The following is a 19,409-nucleotide window of genomic DNA, read 5'->3' on the forward strand; positions in this document are numbered from 1 at the left end:
ATGTTTTTTGGTTTTGTTTTTTAATTATCATAATGTGGTAAAAATATCATGGGGTCCTTATACTAAAACATAAATTGCATTCTGCCCCTATCAAGAGATTGTCAAATTAGTCCTTGTAATTAAAATGAATTATCAACATGTTGCCACCCTGGTGTCCAATAATCTTTTACATTCCCAACCCACCAAAATAAAAGGTTTAAAAGGGGGAAATAGAAAAAGCATGATAAACTTGAAACTCTCCCCTGTTTCACACTCTCTTTCTCATATTTTTACTCCACACAAAGCAAAAGGGAAAGTAATATAGTATCAACATCAGTGGTTTTGAGAGGAAAAAAGGAAGGGTGAAATATGGCTGGTTACAGAGCAGAGGATGACTATGACTACCTTTTCAAGGTAGTTTTGATCGGTGATTCAGGTGTGGGGAAGTCTAATTTACTCTCCAGGTTCACCAGGAACGAGTTCAGCCTCGAGTCCAAGTCTACTATCGGCGTTGAGTTCGCTACTCGTAGTTTGAATGTGGATGGCAAGGTCATTAAAGCTCAGATTTGGGACACTGCTGGTCAAGAAAGGTATCACTTTTACTATTTCCTTGCCTTGCTTTCCTTTATTTTTGATCTGGGTATCTTTAGTTCTCTTCTGATTTTGCAAGGAATTTGGTTTTGTTCTTATTGAACTTGAGGAAAGAAAGCGACCTTGATCATGGAAGAGCTAGATCTGTGAGCTGTGCTTAAACGACATCGTTTCCTTTTCTTTTTTTTTGGCAAATGTTTTTATTTAGATTTGAACCCTTGCTTGATAATGCCTGCATGATAATGCCACTGGAACCCTTGCTTGCTTTCTAGTTTTGTCATGTTCACAGAATGGTGATGATTCTATAGCTGTATCTTTGAGCTTCCATTTGTGTATCGTACTTGCCAATCTGGTGTATATAGCATTAATCTGGTTTGATATTTTAGGGTTGTTGCATAGACACTACAAATGATAAACTGGTAATGAAACAAACAGCTTGTTAGAATAGTATAGGATCGTTTTAGCTTTCTGATTGATTCTAGCCGAGCGCTGCCTTACTTTATCCTGCTGGATAGTCTTTACCATACACCTGCCAATGTGAGAATCATTATTGCAAATGCTGCTTGCCACCATTTTATAAGTCCTAAAATTTTAACCGTCCCCAGAATTGCTAGGCAATTCTTCTGTTGCCATTATAGCTTGCTTCACCTCAAAGACCGCATAATCTTGGCTGACAAGTGACATGATTCTTTTGAGGCATGCTCATATATATTACAGGTCGAATTTAATGTTTTCAAACCGTGTGATTTGAGATAGTAGGATGTCCAATTGTATGATCTTATTCCAAGATTGTTTGATGAGGCATTGAATCAAAATTGTCATTATGTATAGGATGTTTCATGTGTGTAATGCTTATACTGTTGCTGTTACTGCAACGGGCTGCTACTGTCATGGCCTGGTTATCGTTTGATTACCCTGTTTCAGTAGGCATATATAAAGCCTACTAATTTATCATATGTTTTATCTAAGGTGATTCTTTGATTTGAAAAATAGAATGTAAGACTTCATCTTCTTCCTTCTAATGGCATAAAGAAAGAGGACTTGACCCACAAGAACATTGAAAACATCCCGTTTATCAAGTCTTTTAGCTGAGTTGTGTTACACAGTTTGGATTCAGATAGCGATCAATGGAATTTGTTTTTACATTATGAACAAGTAGCTGCATGAGTTTTTTTTAACCCTTTATGTTTCAGGGACAATGGATATTGGTTGCAGCTAGTGTTGATGTGGTTGTCAACTTATCTTTCATATTGTTTCTGAACTTGTCTTCTTACACTGATAGGTACCGTGCAATAACAAGTGCCTATTACCGAGGAGCTGTGGGAGCACTCCTTGTGTACGACGTTACACGCCACTCCACATTCGAAAACGTAGAGAGGTGGCTAAGAGAGTTGAGGGATCACACAGATCCCAACATCGTAGTCATGCTTGTCGGAAACAAATCAGATCTTCGTCACCTCGTGGCTGTCTCAACCGAGGACGGGAAATCCTTTGCTGAGAAAGAATCCCTTTACTTCATGGAAACTTCTGCTCTGGAAGCTACTAACGTGGAAATTGCATTTGCTGAAGTTCTTACTCAGATATACAACATCGTTAGCAAGAAAGCTATGGAGACAAGCGATGATGGGGCCGCTTCAGCCGTGCCCTCCAAGGGAGAGAAAATTGATGTCGGTAAAGATGTCTCGGCAATGAAGAAAGGGGGTTGCTGTTCAAGCTGATATGGATCTGAAAGTCTGGGGTTTGTTCAGCTGCATTGATTTCTTTGTAAACCATTGTTTCGTCACATATACGCAAAAAGTGTGCATTGTGGAGGCCCGAACTTGGCTTGTGAGGTATTGTCCGCTTTTAACATAGGTCCGAGTTTAAGTCTCCACATATAATATCATGGTAGATGCTTAAAATTTCTTGATATAGGATTGGGGTGTTACATCCATAAGCTAAAGTGCTAAAGTAGGGGATTAGCAGATAATGGAGATTGAGTTACTTGTTGGAAAATACTATTTTCTATCCTTTTTCCATTTTCAGGCAGATCTAAAATGAGTGAATGGTTTTAAAGGTATTACTTTTTGAGGAAAAAAAAACACCTTAAATGAAGAAAAATATTTGTTTTTGTAGCTTTTCTTTCATCTTTTTGGTCAATTGTAAGGGTGGTTAAAATTAATAAGAAAAAAAATACATAAAAGAATTTTCATGATCTTGTTCGGTCAAACAGGAAGAAAATGATTCATTATAATATTTTTCTCAATTATATTTTTTTATAAAATAAACTAAGATAAAAAAAGTATTCTTTTTTAAAAATATACAGTAAAATATCTATAAAATTCAATATGCATATAGTTGCAATGAATCAAGGTTAATTTGTTCATGTAACAAAAGAAAAAGAGTTAATTAATTGGTTCATGTAACCAAAAACAAAATAGTTAATGGTTTCAAAATGCAATACTTACATATTCATTGGATAGATTAAGAATTTTATTATAAATAAAAACATGTATGTATCAAAATATTATAATTTATATAATCTTTTCCTCTATGGTTCCCCATTTGAAATGTGTAAAAAAGTCTACATTGATAGATGAGATGAGAAAAGCATTATGTGAGTACAAAAATGAGCATCCCTCTTCAAGTCAAAATGACTTGCAACAGTAAGTTCAACAAACATTTGATCTTTCTGTTAGTTAATCAACAATATCAAATACTCTTAAAAGGTAATCTGAATATTTGTCAAAAGAGATAAAAGAATAGTAATGTTAAAAAACACAAAGCAACCAAATATCCCGAATTAGAAAAGGTATTGTATGAGTGGTTTCTCTAATATCAAGAGAAAGTAAACATGACTGGAGAAATGATTCAAACTAAAGCAAAATAGTTTCTGTAGAAAATATATGGTGATGCAAATTCCGAATTTAACTTCTCAATTGGTTGGCTAGAATAGTTCAAGGCAAGACATGAGATTAAGTCTTATAGAATATTTGGTGAAAGTGGTTAAGTTGTTATGGAGAATATTGAAGATGCCTTAGATGAAACATGCTTATTTTATCGTTTGTAAACAGATCATTCACTGGTTACAAAATAATTAGAAGGACGAAAAAAGGACTAGGCCTCTTTGGGTCATTTGTAAGTTTGATAATTCTAGATGCTTTAAACATGTGAATATTGACAATCTTAACTGTCATTATCGAGCCAACAAAAAAACATGAATGACTGGATTACTTTTTCAAGATTTTGTTCACTGGTTTGATGCTAGAATGATTGGTAAAAAGGTGTTGCTTATAAGTAGACAATTGCCCAGCTCATCTTAAGGTTTTTGAAGGCTTGAGAAACGTTGAATTATTCTTTTTGCCGCCCAATTCAACATAAAAAATTCAACCATGTGATGGTGGAATTATTAGAGCAGTTAAGATTTATTATCGGCGTCGCTTTTATTCTAGTATCTTGAAAGGTTACGAGAAAGGATAAATAAATCCTGAAAAGATTAATGTATTGGATGCAATCCATTTTATTAATGTTGCTTGGAACATTGATGTGAAGCCTACAACTATTGCAAATTGTTTCCGACATTGCAAAATTCGATCCGAGGAGGATATGCCTCTCGAATAAGAAATTGGTGATGTTGAAGGCATTCATAAATTAAAAGAATTAATTTTTATTTACACTAGAGAAATGTCATTGATGTTGAGCAGATTTTGAATTATCCAAGTGAAAATGAATCTTTGATAGAATCACTTACAGATGAAAAAATTATTCAAGGAGTTATATATGTGTCAGCTGATGACAAGTAAGAATCAGATGACAGTAGTGTTTTACAACATGTTTCTCCAAAAAAGGTTTTTCTAGCTGTGGATACCTCGAATAATTATTTAATACGACACGAGAAGAATATACCAGATTTGATTTATGGCTTTTTAAAATTTAAAGATGAAATCTTATTTGTTTCACATGGAAAGAAAGAACACTTAACTATAGATGCATATTTTAGCAAAGAATAAAATTGAAAAGAATAAGAATTGTCTAGAATGCACTTTAGTTTTATGTATTATATATAAAATTTTCAGTATATTTAATGAATTATTATTTTATATTTTCATTGGGTCCTTAAGGATTTTTCTCAAAATTATTATATTATGCATTTGGTGAGGTTATTATTTTATTCCCTTGGCCTAAGTTGGGATCGAAAAATTATTATTTAACCGAGATTATTAATTTATTGAATATTAATTTATCGAGGTTTTACTATACTAAGATAAAATATCCTGCTGTTAAGTTACATAACTTTTAATTTATCGTAACAACAATAATATCAACTAAACTTAAGTTAACCTTGACACATTCAATTAGTAAATTTATTCTCTTTTCATTGCTTTTGTGTGCATGTACTTGACTCCTTTTAAGGTTGAAAAAAAATGCATAATGATAAATTTAGGTCATAAAGTTTATATATTATGTTATTTTTATTTTTATTTTTTTAAGTAATCATTAAATTTTGAAAAGTATCAAATCATTTTTTAACAAAAATATTGACTAAAACATTAATTTTTAACGATATTGGACTTGGAGTAACAACGTACATGACAAGATATGTAGATTATCATGCAAAGTTGCTATATTTAAAATTTTAATATTTTAGTTAGTATTTTAATTTTAAAAAATAAATCGACTCATTAAAAGATTAATAGTCAAATTTAACTTAAAAAATAAATACTAAATTGACAAAATATATAAACATTAAAAATTAAATTTATTTTTATTCTAAAATACAACCGTGATTATATACTTACATACCATGCATTGAAATAAATATAATCAAAACCAATTATTATAAAATATAATTAAATTTAAAATCAAATCAGACATAATAAATTTTAAATTAAAATAATTCTTAATTAAAACAAATCTCAAAATTTTAAATGGTGAGAAAATAGTTAAATTTGCTATAACGGCTAACCCTGATTATATAAGTTGGCATTTCTCATAATTTATGCATCCCAATGCAATAATGGATAAGAAGGTTATTTAATTATTTTATAATAATTTTTTTTAAAAAAATTGTATTCAATAATTGGTGACGTCACCCTGACCTTTCCTATAAACGTGTAAAGACTTTTAAATTTTAAAATAACCATATATTAACAACCACTGCTGAATGCAGCTGACAGATTTTTTAATTTATTTTATTCATATTTTTATTTAATACTAATTATTAACCAATTATTATATATTTAATCCCTTTGATTTATATCAACTTGGGTCCTCGATCCCTCAACTACTCCTTGTATTATTATTTATATATTTTTAATGGAGCAGCGAATTTAGTAAGGATAAATATAGGTGTGTACAATATATAATGAAAGTGTTAAAAATATATTAAAATTTTTAAAAAAATGGGTTGTATTTTTCTGTAAAACAAATTTTCAGTTGGTTTGAAAATTCAATGGCCGGCTGCCCAATCAAAAATATTAAAAGCTTATGATCTTTTATAATTTATTATTGTATAAAAAAGCATGTGGTAATTTTTAAAGTTTTATTATTGTAAAAAAATCATAATCAATATATAAGTACCTAAGATTAAGATTGACGTTAACATAAATCTTGCGTAATGGTACATTGAATTTATTCATTTTATGAGATCATTCACGACGAAATATAGGAAGCGTAACGTAAAGTTATATCCACATTTACCTTTTTTTGGTCAAATTCTGTTTTTGGTCCTTTTATTATATTCAAATGTAAATTTTAGTTTTTGTATCGTAATTTGTACTTGTTTAAAACTTTTTTATTTGAGGGAAAGGGTAATTTTATTAATTCAAAAGTAAGTTAAACTAGAATGACTACACAACTCACTGAGTAACAATAGTGAAGTACAAACATAACGTGACTATTCAATGTAAAAACTTAATGTATGAGAGATATACACAACAAGGATCACTAAATTGATAGTATGAACTAGAGATGCAATACTGTTATCAACTACCAGTAATAACATCCTAGCCTTGCCACTATTAGACCGCGTTGACAATGAACTCTGATTAATAACAATGCAAGATGACTCTTCAATATTGGTGATGCACAAATTAGTCCCTGAGCTAAATCGATAGATATTAGGTTAGTCTAACCTACTTTAAAACTTCCTTAAAAACAAAATTAAAAGAAACAACTAAGAAAAATATTAAAAAACGACAATTACCAACACTGCTACCATTTTTAGAAAAAAGCAAAGAGGTTTAAATAAAGCAAGACTTTATTTATACACATGTTATTGTCAATAATGCCTAGTAAAACTCATAACCGTATAATTTTATCCTGAACTTCAATAATATCATTAGTTTTGTCCAAATAATTAAATCATTTTAATTAAAATGATTATATAATTTTCTTAAAACACTTCTGATACAATTTAAAAAAAATCAATGTTGAACTCTAGAAAGTACAAAACTTAAATTATAAATTTAAGTATAATAGGAGGACCAAAATCAGAATTTGACCTTTACTTATTTGACAAATTATGCTAAAGAGGATGTGAATTGTGCTAAAGAAGAAAAGGGTATAAACAACATAGAGTCTAAAAACGGGTTCTACCGCCGTTTACATTATAAGCTCAAGCATAGATTGGAGAATTGTCATTGAGATGCGTTAAATTTTCCTGTTTTTCAATTAGGTCCCTAAATCAGACGCCAAATGTTGGTGAGCATGATAAGATAACGACGGAGTTAGGAATTCGGAGTTCTTCTTTATTCATTTACTACACCCGAAATCAAAGGCAACTTAAATACTGTAATAATAATAATAATTCAGAGGAAATTTCAAAATGTAAGAGATTCCTTAAAAATAAAAATAAAATTTTAGTTTTCACTCTTTTTTTTTTTTCAATTTTTTTGGTTGTCCCACCGTTTGGGGATTTTCCGGACGACGTCGGAGCCAACTACTCCTACGGTACCGCCACACGTCAGCAGATCCCAACCTGTGGTCCCACATTCCGTTGGTGCCGAAACACAAACGAGCACTCTGGCAACTCGCCGAGATCAGCGAATAACGATTCGTCTTCTTCCCTCATCGGGAAAATCACCGCCGTGTCATCCGCCTCACTGTTATCCCTTTCAGAAAATAACGAGCTCTCCAATACCGTCGACGACGTGGTTTCCATCTCCCCGAACCAAGCGAATTCATCCCCCGTCGTAAGAATCGAATCCTCCGTCAGACAAGCGAAGCCATCTTCCATCCCTGAATCCGGTTCTGTATCCGGTTGCGACGTGGACGGATCGTGCTTTACAGCTGTGGTGGATTTAGTCGGCGACTCGGAAGCTTCCCCCGCCGCCGCCGCTGCTTGTTTAGCGGATGTGTTGTTGTGTCTAGAAGCAGGCCAAGCGTGATTGTGTTCGCAAGAGTAAGTGATCACTAACATTGTAGGGTTTACACGGCTCCTCTCGACTTGTTTCCTCGCCGGACATCCCTTTGAGCTACTACACCGGTAATAACCCCTGCCGGCGATATCATAAAAAAAGTTAACCTCAATCAATGTTCGATAATTATATAAACTAATCCTAAAACTAAAATTTACTCCTCGATAATGATTACCTCGGGTAAGGTGAACCTTTGATAGGTTTTTGGCCGTACTTCCGCCATGCCCAAGAATCAGACGGTGGAGCACCCTCACCTTTAAGGCGGGAACCTTCAACGTCCTTGATTGGTACTGACACCACTCTTTTCTGCATGGATCTTTTGCTGTAACCCCCCCCCCCAAAAAAAACCCATTACGTCAATACAAAAAAGGAAATTAAACAACGAACATAACAGAAGTACGAGTTACGGAAAAAATCAATTTACCCTTTTTTAGTAGTAGAAGGAGGAGGAGATTCAGCTCCAGTTACTGACGAAACGTTGTCACTTTCTTCTAATTCTTGGTCAGTGACAAAAGGGTTCCTCACTTTCCTGAAACTGTTGCTGCTACTACCACCGCCGTCCATGGTCGATGATGATGAAGCGGAGTTTTTTATGATGATGTTGATTGATTAAAAGCAAAGAAGAAAGAGAAAGGAAGGGAGGGGGTTAGGTCGAGGAAGAAGAAGAAGAAACAAAAAAGGGTGGTCCTTTTAAAAATGAAGGGGCAGCATGTTGTTGTTGACAGATAGAATGGTGGTTTTAGACCTTTTTTTTTCTTTTATATTTGTTTATCAAGGACGTGCAAACAAATGTGATATAAAATCCTAAACTAAGCTTTTGTCCATGTGTAATATGAAAATGACCCAGTGTCTTTTTCCTCTCTCTCTTTTTTTTTTTTTTTTTACAATTATCCTTAAAGATATTTTCTAATATTTAATTATTATATGACATGATATCATCTCATTTAAAAATAATGAGTATTTTTAAAAATATATTATTAATTTTGATTTAATATATAATATAATATATAAATTTTAATTTACTTGTCATATACAAATAATTATAGTTATTTAACACGAGAGAATATATTATTAATTATATATGATAACATAAAATCGAGGTAATTATTTTATTTCTTAATAAGAAGCATATTTATTAATTGCATTGATATTACAATATATAACATATCTTTTACTATCTCTTTTATTTTCTTTAATATTCCATTCCTGGCCTAAATTATTTTTAACCCTTCGATACTTTGTGTTTAAACACATTGGTCCTCACAACTATTTGAATGTTGCCATAGACGAATCTAAGAGACATGTGATGTGACCTTAATTATAAAAATTTTAAAAATTACTTTTTAATCCCACTCAAATAGAGCTGATCATGGGCTGGGCGGCCCGGCCCGGCCCGAAGGCCCGCCCAAAAAATGGGAGGGTTTGGGTAAAAATATAGGCCCGAAAAATGGGCTTGGGCAAAAAAACGAGGCCTGTTTAGAAAACGGGCAGGCCTCGAGTAAGAGTTTTTTTGCGAGGCCCACTTTGACCAATTATATATTAATATATATTTTTATTTTATTTTTAATTATTTTAAAATTTTAATATAACTATTTTTATTATATTATTAATTTGTGTATTGTTTTAAAATTATTTTAGTATTATTTTATTTGTTTTAATATTTGTTTTATGTTTTTAAATATATTTGATTATTATATTTTTAAAAATTTTTATTTAATGAAATAAAAAATTAATATGGGCGGGCGGGCCGGACTCGGCTTAGTAATTTTATTTCGGGCCGGGCTTGAGCAAAATTTTAGGCCCATATTTCGGGCCAGGTCGGGCTCGGGCCTAGTAGACGGGCCTAAAAATTTGTATGGGCCTGGCCCGGCCCATGATCACCTCTACACTCAAATGATGAAATTAAAATTAATATATAATAAAAAACTATAATTTAATATTAATACTTTGCCACCCAATGGCCTAACCCTTCATCTAAAATATATATAGGCGATGCATTTTTATGGTTAGTTATAAAGGTTGTGGACAACATTTATTTCTTTAATTATAATTGAGTACTACGGCAATGGGGTCTATAGGTTTTTTTCCTATAAATTTTCACTTTAAATAAATATTTTAACATTATCTTATTATAGGTTATTGTCATATCTGATTTTTTATATAATATAGTTCTTTCTTAACCTTTAAATAGGAGAATAATACATTTTAGTATACTCAAACTTACGTCTTTCTATATTAACAATAATATCGATGTCGATCGAACTAAAACTCAGTCAATTTCACTTTAAATAATTTATATGAACTCTTATACATAGCTCTTCTCTTATACATTAAATCTGTCGTTGGTTATATTAATTTCAAAAATAAAACAAAATAATGTCACCATTTATATAATTGAGATTCCTCGGTTCCCAACTTTTACCACTACAAATTAAATAAAAAATATATAAATTAGGGGAACAAGTCTAGGATGTGTAATTGGGGAATATTATACATAAATAACATGAAATCATGACTTGAAGCGAAGTTGTTAATTTTGATCGATGTGATAATTAATTTTAGTCCAAAACAATAGTATTTAATTGCTTAATATATTAAAAAAAGTTTTTTAATTAGGTATTCATTTCACATATTTGGATTAAAAAAGAAAATTTACCCTTGATGGGTAATGAAATTTTCGCAATGTAAAGATTGCTTCGCATATTATTCGATATATTACATTATCTTATTAGATTTATTTGATTGGAAAGTAAGATTTTGGTATTTGATTATGTAAAATATCGTTTGTCAAGAGTTGGTGAACCCCTCAATGAGTTGGTATTGTCTTTGGTGGGAATTTTGTCTTTTGACTCTGCTAAGAGATCAAGTGCTTGAAGAAGTAAGTTTACAAAGTGGGAGAGCTTCATCAGGTGTCTATTGTTTGCCTTATTAGGCACCTAACGAGGCGCTTTCAATTTTTTTTAGGGAGATAGTTGAAAAAAATCTGTAAAATTTTAAGAATATACCATAATATTAATGAACTTGAACATCTGAATTAATTTTTTTAATTTTCATATACTTTTTATTTTACAATAATGTTAAACTCTTAAAATAAAGAAACCACGTTTTCAAAAGTAATTTTAATCACATTTTTTTTTCAAACCTACTTTTCCACTACTTAAATAAAAAGTTGATAAGTTGAAAGGCCACTTGAATGAGATGAAAAGAAGATTTGAAGTCAAACGGGATGTAGATATAACAAGATATGATGAACTTTAGTCATAGAGTCAATAACTTAAGACACAACTTCAAAATGTATTAGCTTTTATGTGGTAACATAAGTCTCAACATCTATTGTCTTGGGTACTTCGATATTTGTTTACTCTAAATGTTAGTACTGATGTAATGAATATTGAACTTTTATTTAAATTTAAAATTTATCTCTCTTCGATCTTATTAAAGCACAATTTTTATTATTGTTCTGTAACATCCTATACCCGACTCGATCGCCAGATCTAGTCTATAAGATGTCATTTGTTGTCGAAGCAACTACAATCAGATTATGTAATAGCCCAAATTTCAACGATGTTGAAAATAGTGGTTCGAGACCACCAAATCCGATAACTGAACTCATAGATTATATTATTTAATATTTATGAGTCCAATGTAGCTTTTAAAATATTTTTGAAATAGTAAATTCTGTTTTATAAAGATTTATTTGGTCAAGAAATTGAGAAATAAAAGTATCGAGATCTTGGTGTTATAAATAGAGCCATAAATATTTTTATAAATATTTACGGAGTATCAATAAGGTAGTATTAAAATTTTGCTAGAAAATTTGACGTTTGGGTGATTAATTAAATAAAAATGACTAAATTGAAAAAAGTGTAAAAGTTGCTAGAAGAATTAAATAGCACAATTGTCAAATGAGGAAGGACCTAAAGTGCAAATAAGCCCAAAGGAGATATTTTGGGCCGCAATAGCGGAGAAAAATTAGGAAATTGGTGAAATAATGGCAAAATTAGCTAAATAAAATTGGGACCAAATTGGAATATCTAGAATTCTCTTCATTTTCTCTTCATTTTCATCAGCTGAAAAACAACCATGGAAGAGGGTTCAAGTTGGTTTTCATACTCTAACTTTATGTAAGTTTAATTCAGGCACCTCGTGTGTCGTTTTAGGCACTTATGTGTTGTATACTGATTAGGTACTATGTACCGTTTTAGGCACAATGTGTCATATTGGTGTGTTTGGTTGGATCCGTGTATCCTTTTGAGTCCGAGTTATATTAATAGGGTTGAATAAATGAAATGAGAAAATCAAATGAGTTTGATCAATTGAACTATTGAAAGTATGAAAAAGTGGAATTATGAATTGAAATGTGAATTGAAATTGAGATATGAGATTGAAAGCTTGAACCAAAGGTTCATGAATTGATTAAAGATAATATAGATGATACGTGATGCCCTTTGATGAAAGACTATTGTTGAGATATGAAATTAAATATAAATTAACACATATGACTTATAATGTTACATGTTTGATGTCTATTATTTATTATAGTTTTATAATTTAAATTATGGTAATACCATTTGAGTATAGACATACCCAAAGATACGGTTGTATTACTATAATTCAATTTATTTATTATTAAATGTTAAATGTTAAATTATATGTATGGTAAGTGAAGTATGAGGTAAGTGTTATTGTTGAATTGAATGGAAATTGAATTGAGTGATGGATAAATATTAGTATTGAATTGTATATTGATAAGAAATGAAAATTAATTGAGTTGTTAATGAATTGAAAGTGAAATTGGAATTGGATAGTGATATATGAAGTACATGATAAGAATTATTAGTAAATTACGAATGACTAGTGAATTTTGAAATATATTACATGTATTAAAGATAGAAAATATATAAATATAAGGATTATTGGTATAAGGATTAAATTGTAAAGTATTTAAATGTATGAAATTCAATTTTAATGTTCAAGTAGACGGAATTTAGAACTACTAGAATATTAGTGGCATGCCATTAAGGAACTCTAGCGTGCTCTTTGATTATTAGCACATTAGTGCTCTCCGTTTAACACATCTGTGCTATCTGTATAATACTTTAGTGCTCTCTGTTTAATAGTGCATAATAATGCACCTCTATATCAGTTTCGTATATTTTAAGTGTTTTGTTTAGTCTATATCAATTCCCATCAATTTTACTTGATAAAATCATCATATATCAAAATTAAAGCTTCAATTCTATATTTATTCATCATATACTTCCAGCACTCATCCATAGCAACTTTAAAAATTAGCCATGAAATCAAAAACTAATGACATAGTAAGTTGGACTCAATTTTAAAAGTCCAAAATCTTAGAAATTTCAAGGAGAAAGCAAGAATTAAACTTACATGAAGCTAGAGTATGAAAACCAACTTGAACCCTCTTCCATGATTGTTTTTCAGCTGAAGAAAATAAAGAGAAAATGAAGAGAATTCTAGATATTCCAATTTGGTCCCATTTTTATTTAGCTAATTTTGGTAGTTTTCCAATTTTGCCCTTATTTCACCCATTTCTTGATTTTTCTCAGCTATTGCCGCCCAAAATATCTCATTTGGGCTTCTTTGCTGTAATGACCCAAAATTCACGGGCATCAGAAAAGTACATTAACAGGCCTCCATCTTAGTAAATCGAGTTCGAAATAATTACTAGAAATATTTATGAGTTTAGCGATGTGTTTAATTAGGTTTAAATTAGGTGAATTTAGCTTAATTAAGAGTAATTAGGAAAAATGACTAAATTGAATAAAGGATGAAAGTTAAATTGTAAATTAAAAGAAAATGAAGAGGACCAAAATGGCAATTATGTCGTTTGTCCTAAGTGAAGCGGCATAAACATAAAAATCTGAGATTTTTATGTGTTAAAATATATATTAAATTATTATTATTAAAAGTAAAGTAAATAAAAGGAAATAAAGGAAAGAAACAAAAGAATAAAAAGAAGGAAGGAAATGAATAGCAGAAACGAAACAGAGAAGAAACAGGGAGAAAGAAAGAAAGAAAAGAAAAAGGGAAAATAGGGTTTGAAAGGTTCCAAGTTAATTTGTTAACAAAGAACCCAAGACATCGGCGCACAGAGGAAATGAGAAAGCTATCGAGGATTAAAACGAGAAATTTACGGTTTGTATTACTATAATTCAAATTACTTTTTATTAAATGTTTTATATCAATTCTATATTTAATAAGTGAATTATAAGGTAAGTATTAATATTTGAGTTGAATGAGAATTGAATTGAATGGTGAATGTGTATGTATAATTGAATTGTAAATTGATTTGAATGTGAAAATTTTAATTGAAAAGTAATCTTAGAATGGAAATGAAAGTGAATTGAGAATTGAAATACCCTATTAACTAGTCGGGCTAAGTCGGATATAATTGGCATGCCATAGGATCTGGAAGTGTACGGGATTTGCCAGCTTTATCGATTAGGCACTTTATGTGTCGCATTTCAGGCACCTCGCGTGTCGTATCAGGCACCTCGTGTGTCGTATCAGGCACCTCGTGTGTCGTTTTAGGCACTTTATGTGTCATATACTGATCAGGTACTATGTACCATTTTAGGCACAATGTGCCGTATTGGTGTGTTTGGGTTGGAATCCGTGTATCCGTTAAAGTCCGGATTTGTTAATAGGGTGAATATCTAGGATGAGAAATTTAAAATAAATTGATTGATTATATTATTGAAATATTGAAAGAAACGAAAAAGTTGAATAGTGGATTGAAATTGAGATTGAAAATGAAAGGCATGAACTTAATGTTCATGCAGTGATTGAAATTGTTACATGTAATATGTGATGGAAACTGAAGAATAGATAAAAATTGTATCGTTATTATTAATTAATGAAAGTTTAAGAATGAATTGATATTTGTGAAATTAGATAGTTACATGTTTGGTAATTAAAATTGTAATACCCTGAAAAATTTTACAGTAAGATATTATCCTTGATATAGTAAAATAAGGAAATAAAGTGACAAAAAGGGAAATTTTGAGTTATGTCAATATTGAGAAGTATATTATGATATATTAATTCAAGAAAGGACTAAATTATAAAAGTGAGAAAGGTTTTGTTGCACAAGAGTAAATATTCATAATTTGAGGGGTTAAAGTGTAAATATGAAAAATTTGAAGGACCAATAGTGTAAATAATTTAAGAGTGGACTGATTTAGAAACTAAGGAAAATGGATGAACTAGGACCAAATTGAATAGATGAAGAACTATGAGGGACTAAATTGCAATTTTACCAAATTAAATGATGACTCAAGGATGGAATTTTAAAAGATAATGAAGGGCAAAAAGGTCAATTGGAAGAGAGAGAAATCTAGAAAGTAATAATGATGCTAGAGATATTTTGATATTTTATAATTATTTAATTAGAAAATATTATTTTATTAATACTTTAATAAGTATTTTATTATTATTTTATTAGTATATAAAGAAAGAAAGATGAGAAATTCTCATCCATATTTTCCCATGCACTAACGTGAGAGAAAGAGAGGAAGAAAGAAAGTTTTTCTTTCTTTACAATTTAGTCATTTTACCAAAATTCACTATTTTCACCCAAAATCAAATGAATTTCCATAGCTATCAAGAGACAAAATGTTAAGGAGAGCATGGGGAGTTAGAATATCAAGTTGGATTCAAGAAATAGAAGCTGGAGGAGAGAGAAAATCAAGTTAAAGATTAGTATCAATAGAACAAGGTAAGTATATCAAGATTTCAATATGTGTTAAGTTTGTTATTATTGACAAAGCATGGAAATAATGTTATAGTAGAGTTTTCTTACATAAGGTCCTATGTTTTTGATATGTTAGTGAAGAGAAAATAAGAGAAAGTGATGAGAAATGGTGTAGAAAAAGAAAATAAGGGTGTTATAACATGATAATTAATAGCTTGCACAAAAACAGTTTGGACAGCAGCAGTATACTAAATTTAAAAAATCACCATAAATTGTAGAAATCGAATTATAAGATGAAAAAATATGGAATTAAATATTATTGAGTATAGTTTCTCATAGAAGAAATAGTTTAAGCAATGGATTTGTAAATTTTGAGATATAATGAATTTTGTGAGACAATGTCAGAATGAATTCAGGTTCCCCTGTTCTGACTTTGAAAAATCATAAAAAAATTGAATAAAAATAATTAGGGGATTAAATTTATATTTATAAAATCCTGAATGAGTCTCTTTTTAAGAGAAACAAACAAGAACATCATTTGAATCCTGTATGAGGAGATAATTAATTTTTGGTGAAGAGGGGTCAGAACTGTCAGACAGCAGAACAGGGGTAACTTTAAAGAATAAATTGTACTTATTGGCTAAACTAAAAATTCTGAAATTTTTATGGTAATAATATATATGAGTCTAGATTCAGGGAAAATTATCGGATATTAATTTGGAGTTCTATAGATCCAGATATAAATAATTTAGTGACTATGATGCAGATAGACAACTTGAATATTCATAAAAGTAAATAATAAAATTATGGATAATGTTACTTACAAGTGTGTTATCTACATTAAGGATGTGGAATGGAGAGGAGGAGGAGGAAAAATATGTATGAATATTCATCTAGCATGGCTAATTTGTATATTTTAGGCTCAGGGACTAAATTGAATAAAAGTAAAACTTTATGGGCAATTTTGTAAACATGTCAGAAATGACCAAATTGCATGAAATGGATTATTTTATTATTTAAATTACAAAATTGAATGAAATTATTAATTTAGTTCAAGATCGGGGGAAAACATGTTTTAGGGATTAAATTGAAAAGTGTTGAAATTATGAAAAATTCTGATATTTTATAGAATTCATGGATTGTTATCAATATATATGAGAATAATAGCTGGAAATAAGGATTAAATTGCAAGAATTTTATTTTCCTAACCCTAAGGATGAAATCGTCATTAATTAAAGTTTAGGGGCAAAATGGTAATTTTGCCTAGAGTATTAATTAAATGCATTAGAATATGAAATGAATGAAAATGATGATCGAATTTATTTATAAAGATCCGGACGACTCAAATATGAGACTTGATCGTGGAAAAGAAAAGATATCAGATTAATGAAATTATAAACACAAACAAGCAATGAGGTAAGTTCGTGTAACTTGAATTATATTCTTAAATGCTTGAGATTGTATGTTATTTATGTGAATATGATTTGAATGTTCATTGTATGAAAATTTATGAAACATTGATAAATTTGATAAAATGAGAAGAAATCCGGTTGAATGAAAGGAAAATTCGATGGATCTTTGAAAAGAATTGACGGTAAAAGGATCTAGCCCTAAGGGTGATCCTATCTGATATAGCCCTCCCAAGAATATGTGTAAAATGGATTTAGCCAGACGGGTAATCCGAATTAGGGTCTGAATTTAGCCTTGACTGTAATTCAAATCCAAGCTCATTAGAGTAATTGTCGCTCTGAGGATTTAGCTCGGACCGTAATCCCAACAATACTCGAGTTTATATTACAAGGATTTAGCCCGACCGTAATCCCACCGTAAGGATGAGGTTCGAGAGTGTGCTCTCGATATGAAATGTGTAAGACCATGGTTGAAAGATACCATGGCAACTCGTGTGTAAGACCATGGTTGAAAGATACCATGGCAACTCGATATGAAATGTGTAAGACCATAGTTGAAAGATACCATGGCAACTCAGTGTAAGACCATGGTTGAAAGATACCATGGCAACTGATATGAAATGTGTAAGACCATGGTTGAAAGATACCATGGCAACTGATATGAGATGTGTAAGACCATGGTTGAAAGATACCATGGCAACGTGACATGAAAAGAATAAGACCATGGTTGAAAGATACCATGGCAACATTACGAAAATGAGTAAGACCATAGTTGAAAGACACTATGGCATCACGTCAAAGATAAATAAGACCGTGGATGGGAGACGCTATAACATCTGTTGAACAATTGATATTCGTAAAATGTATCGATGACGAATGGTTATATGAAATGGTTGTGTGAAATGTTTACAAGAACTGGTCATATGGAAATATATGTACAAAAGCGTTGTATGAAATAATTATGAAAATGGATAAACGAAATAAGTATAAGTACATGGAATATAATTTATGTTAAGTTTGATATAAGCTATTACCGAATAAATATACATAAAATATATGGAAATGATGAAGCATAAAATATTGATATAATGAAATGAATGATATATGCTTGTGAAGAAACGGTAAGAGCATGATATGTTTCATGACATGTACATATATGATTATCTTTGATATGTTGATACAAGGAAATTATGTAATTGAGACTATTATTAAACTCAAGTGCGACATGTCGAGAAAATAGATATATCAATGTTGAATTTATATGAGATATGTGCAAGTATACTAACAATGTTGTTGTTTGATGCTTATACAAGTGCCAAACTGTTGATTGAATGGTAATATATTTATTTTATATAATGCATTGAATCGGTAAGTATTTTAATTTTTTAAGTGATCGCAAATGGTAGTAATGCTCAAACCACTTACGGCAAATGGATACGAGTTAGGGGTGTTACAAAAATTCTTTATTGCTATTATAATTTGAATTATGGTAATACCACTGAGTAAGGAATACTCAGCGTGCGGTTGTTTCCGTGCGCAGGTTAATAGGAGTTTAACACCCCCTAACCCCAAACCGTTACTGGAACGAGGTTATGAGGCATTACCGGACATATCAGACAACTTACGAATAATTTACAATTAATATAACTTTCATAGTATAATATAATAATTAAGTCACTATCTTGGACTCTCGAAGTTCAACACGTATTAAAAGAAGAACGGAACTTGTTCGCGTATTCCAAATTTTTTTTTTATTTTATTTTTTTTATAAAAAATTTCGGCAGCATTTTTGCTTATTTTTACTTAACCCTCCTGCAAATTCAAACCAAAACAACCAACACCAATATTTCACATTCATATAACTAATATTTATATCATTAACAAAATTTTAACTTAATTACTATCATAGCATCATTCAAAATTGATTAAAAACTTCATTCATTTAATAACTTAATGTTCCTGTATCAAAATATCATGTACTTTTCTTACTATTTCATTCAACCATCTAAATCTTATAATTCATCCTTCACTACTCAAAACAATATACATATTCAGGTGACTAAACAACACCTATGTACATGCCACCTTTACCCAAAAGAAAAATATACATCACCAAATTTGTGTTGGATTCGGAATGTTCGGATGCTGAACCGGACACTTGACTTTTACTAACTCAAGCATACGGAAACAACCGTCTGCTGAGTATGGATATACTCAGTGATATTACCATAATTCAAATTATATCAACAATAGTAAAACATAAATATTAAAATACCTAACAATTAATGTCAAATGTACTAATTCATAAATCAATGT

The 19,409-nt window shown here is 30.6% G+C and overlaps 2 protein-coding genes across 2 annotated transcripts; one reads left to right on the top strand and one right to left on the bottom strand.

Annotated features, from left to right (window-relative positions):
* Window positions 1–150: 150 nt before the first annotated feature.
* On the top strand, window positions 151–2,565 carry LOC108486900 (ras-related protein RABA1c). Its single transcript, XM_017791060.2, has 2 exons — window positions 151–569; window positions 1,853–2,565. Exons 1-2 carry the CDS (start codon window positions 349–351, stop codon window positions 2,286–2,288), a joined length of 657 nt encoding a protein of 218 aa, XP_017646549.1. The 5' UTR covers window positions 151–348; the 3' UTR covers window positions 2,289–2,565.
* Window positions 2,566–7,277: 4,712 nt separating this feature from the next.
* Window positions 7,278–8,732, bottom strand: LOC108487485 (probable WRKY transcription factor 65). The gene is made up of 3 exons (XM_017791839.2): window positions 8,392–8,732; window positions 8,143–8,289; window positions 7,278–8,045 (listed from the first exon to the last, which is right to left on the bottom strand). Exons 1-3 carry the CDS (start codon window positions 8,529–8,531, stop codon window positions 7,514–7,516), a joined length of 819 nt encoding a protein of 272 aa, XP_017647328.1. The 5' UTR covers window positions 8,532–8,732; the 3' UTR covers window positions 7,278–7,513.
* Window positions 8,733–19,409: the final 10,677 nt, after the last annotated feature.

Source organism: Gossypium arboreum, chromosome 10, assembly GCF_025698485.1.
Source record: "Gossypium arboreum isolate Shixiya-1 chromosome 10, ASM2569848v2, whole genome shotgun sequence".
Lineage (NCBI taxonomy): Eukaryota > Viridiplantae > Streptophyta > Magnoliopsida > Malvales > Malvaceae > Gossypium > Gossypium arboreum.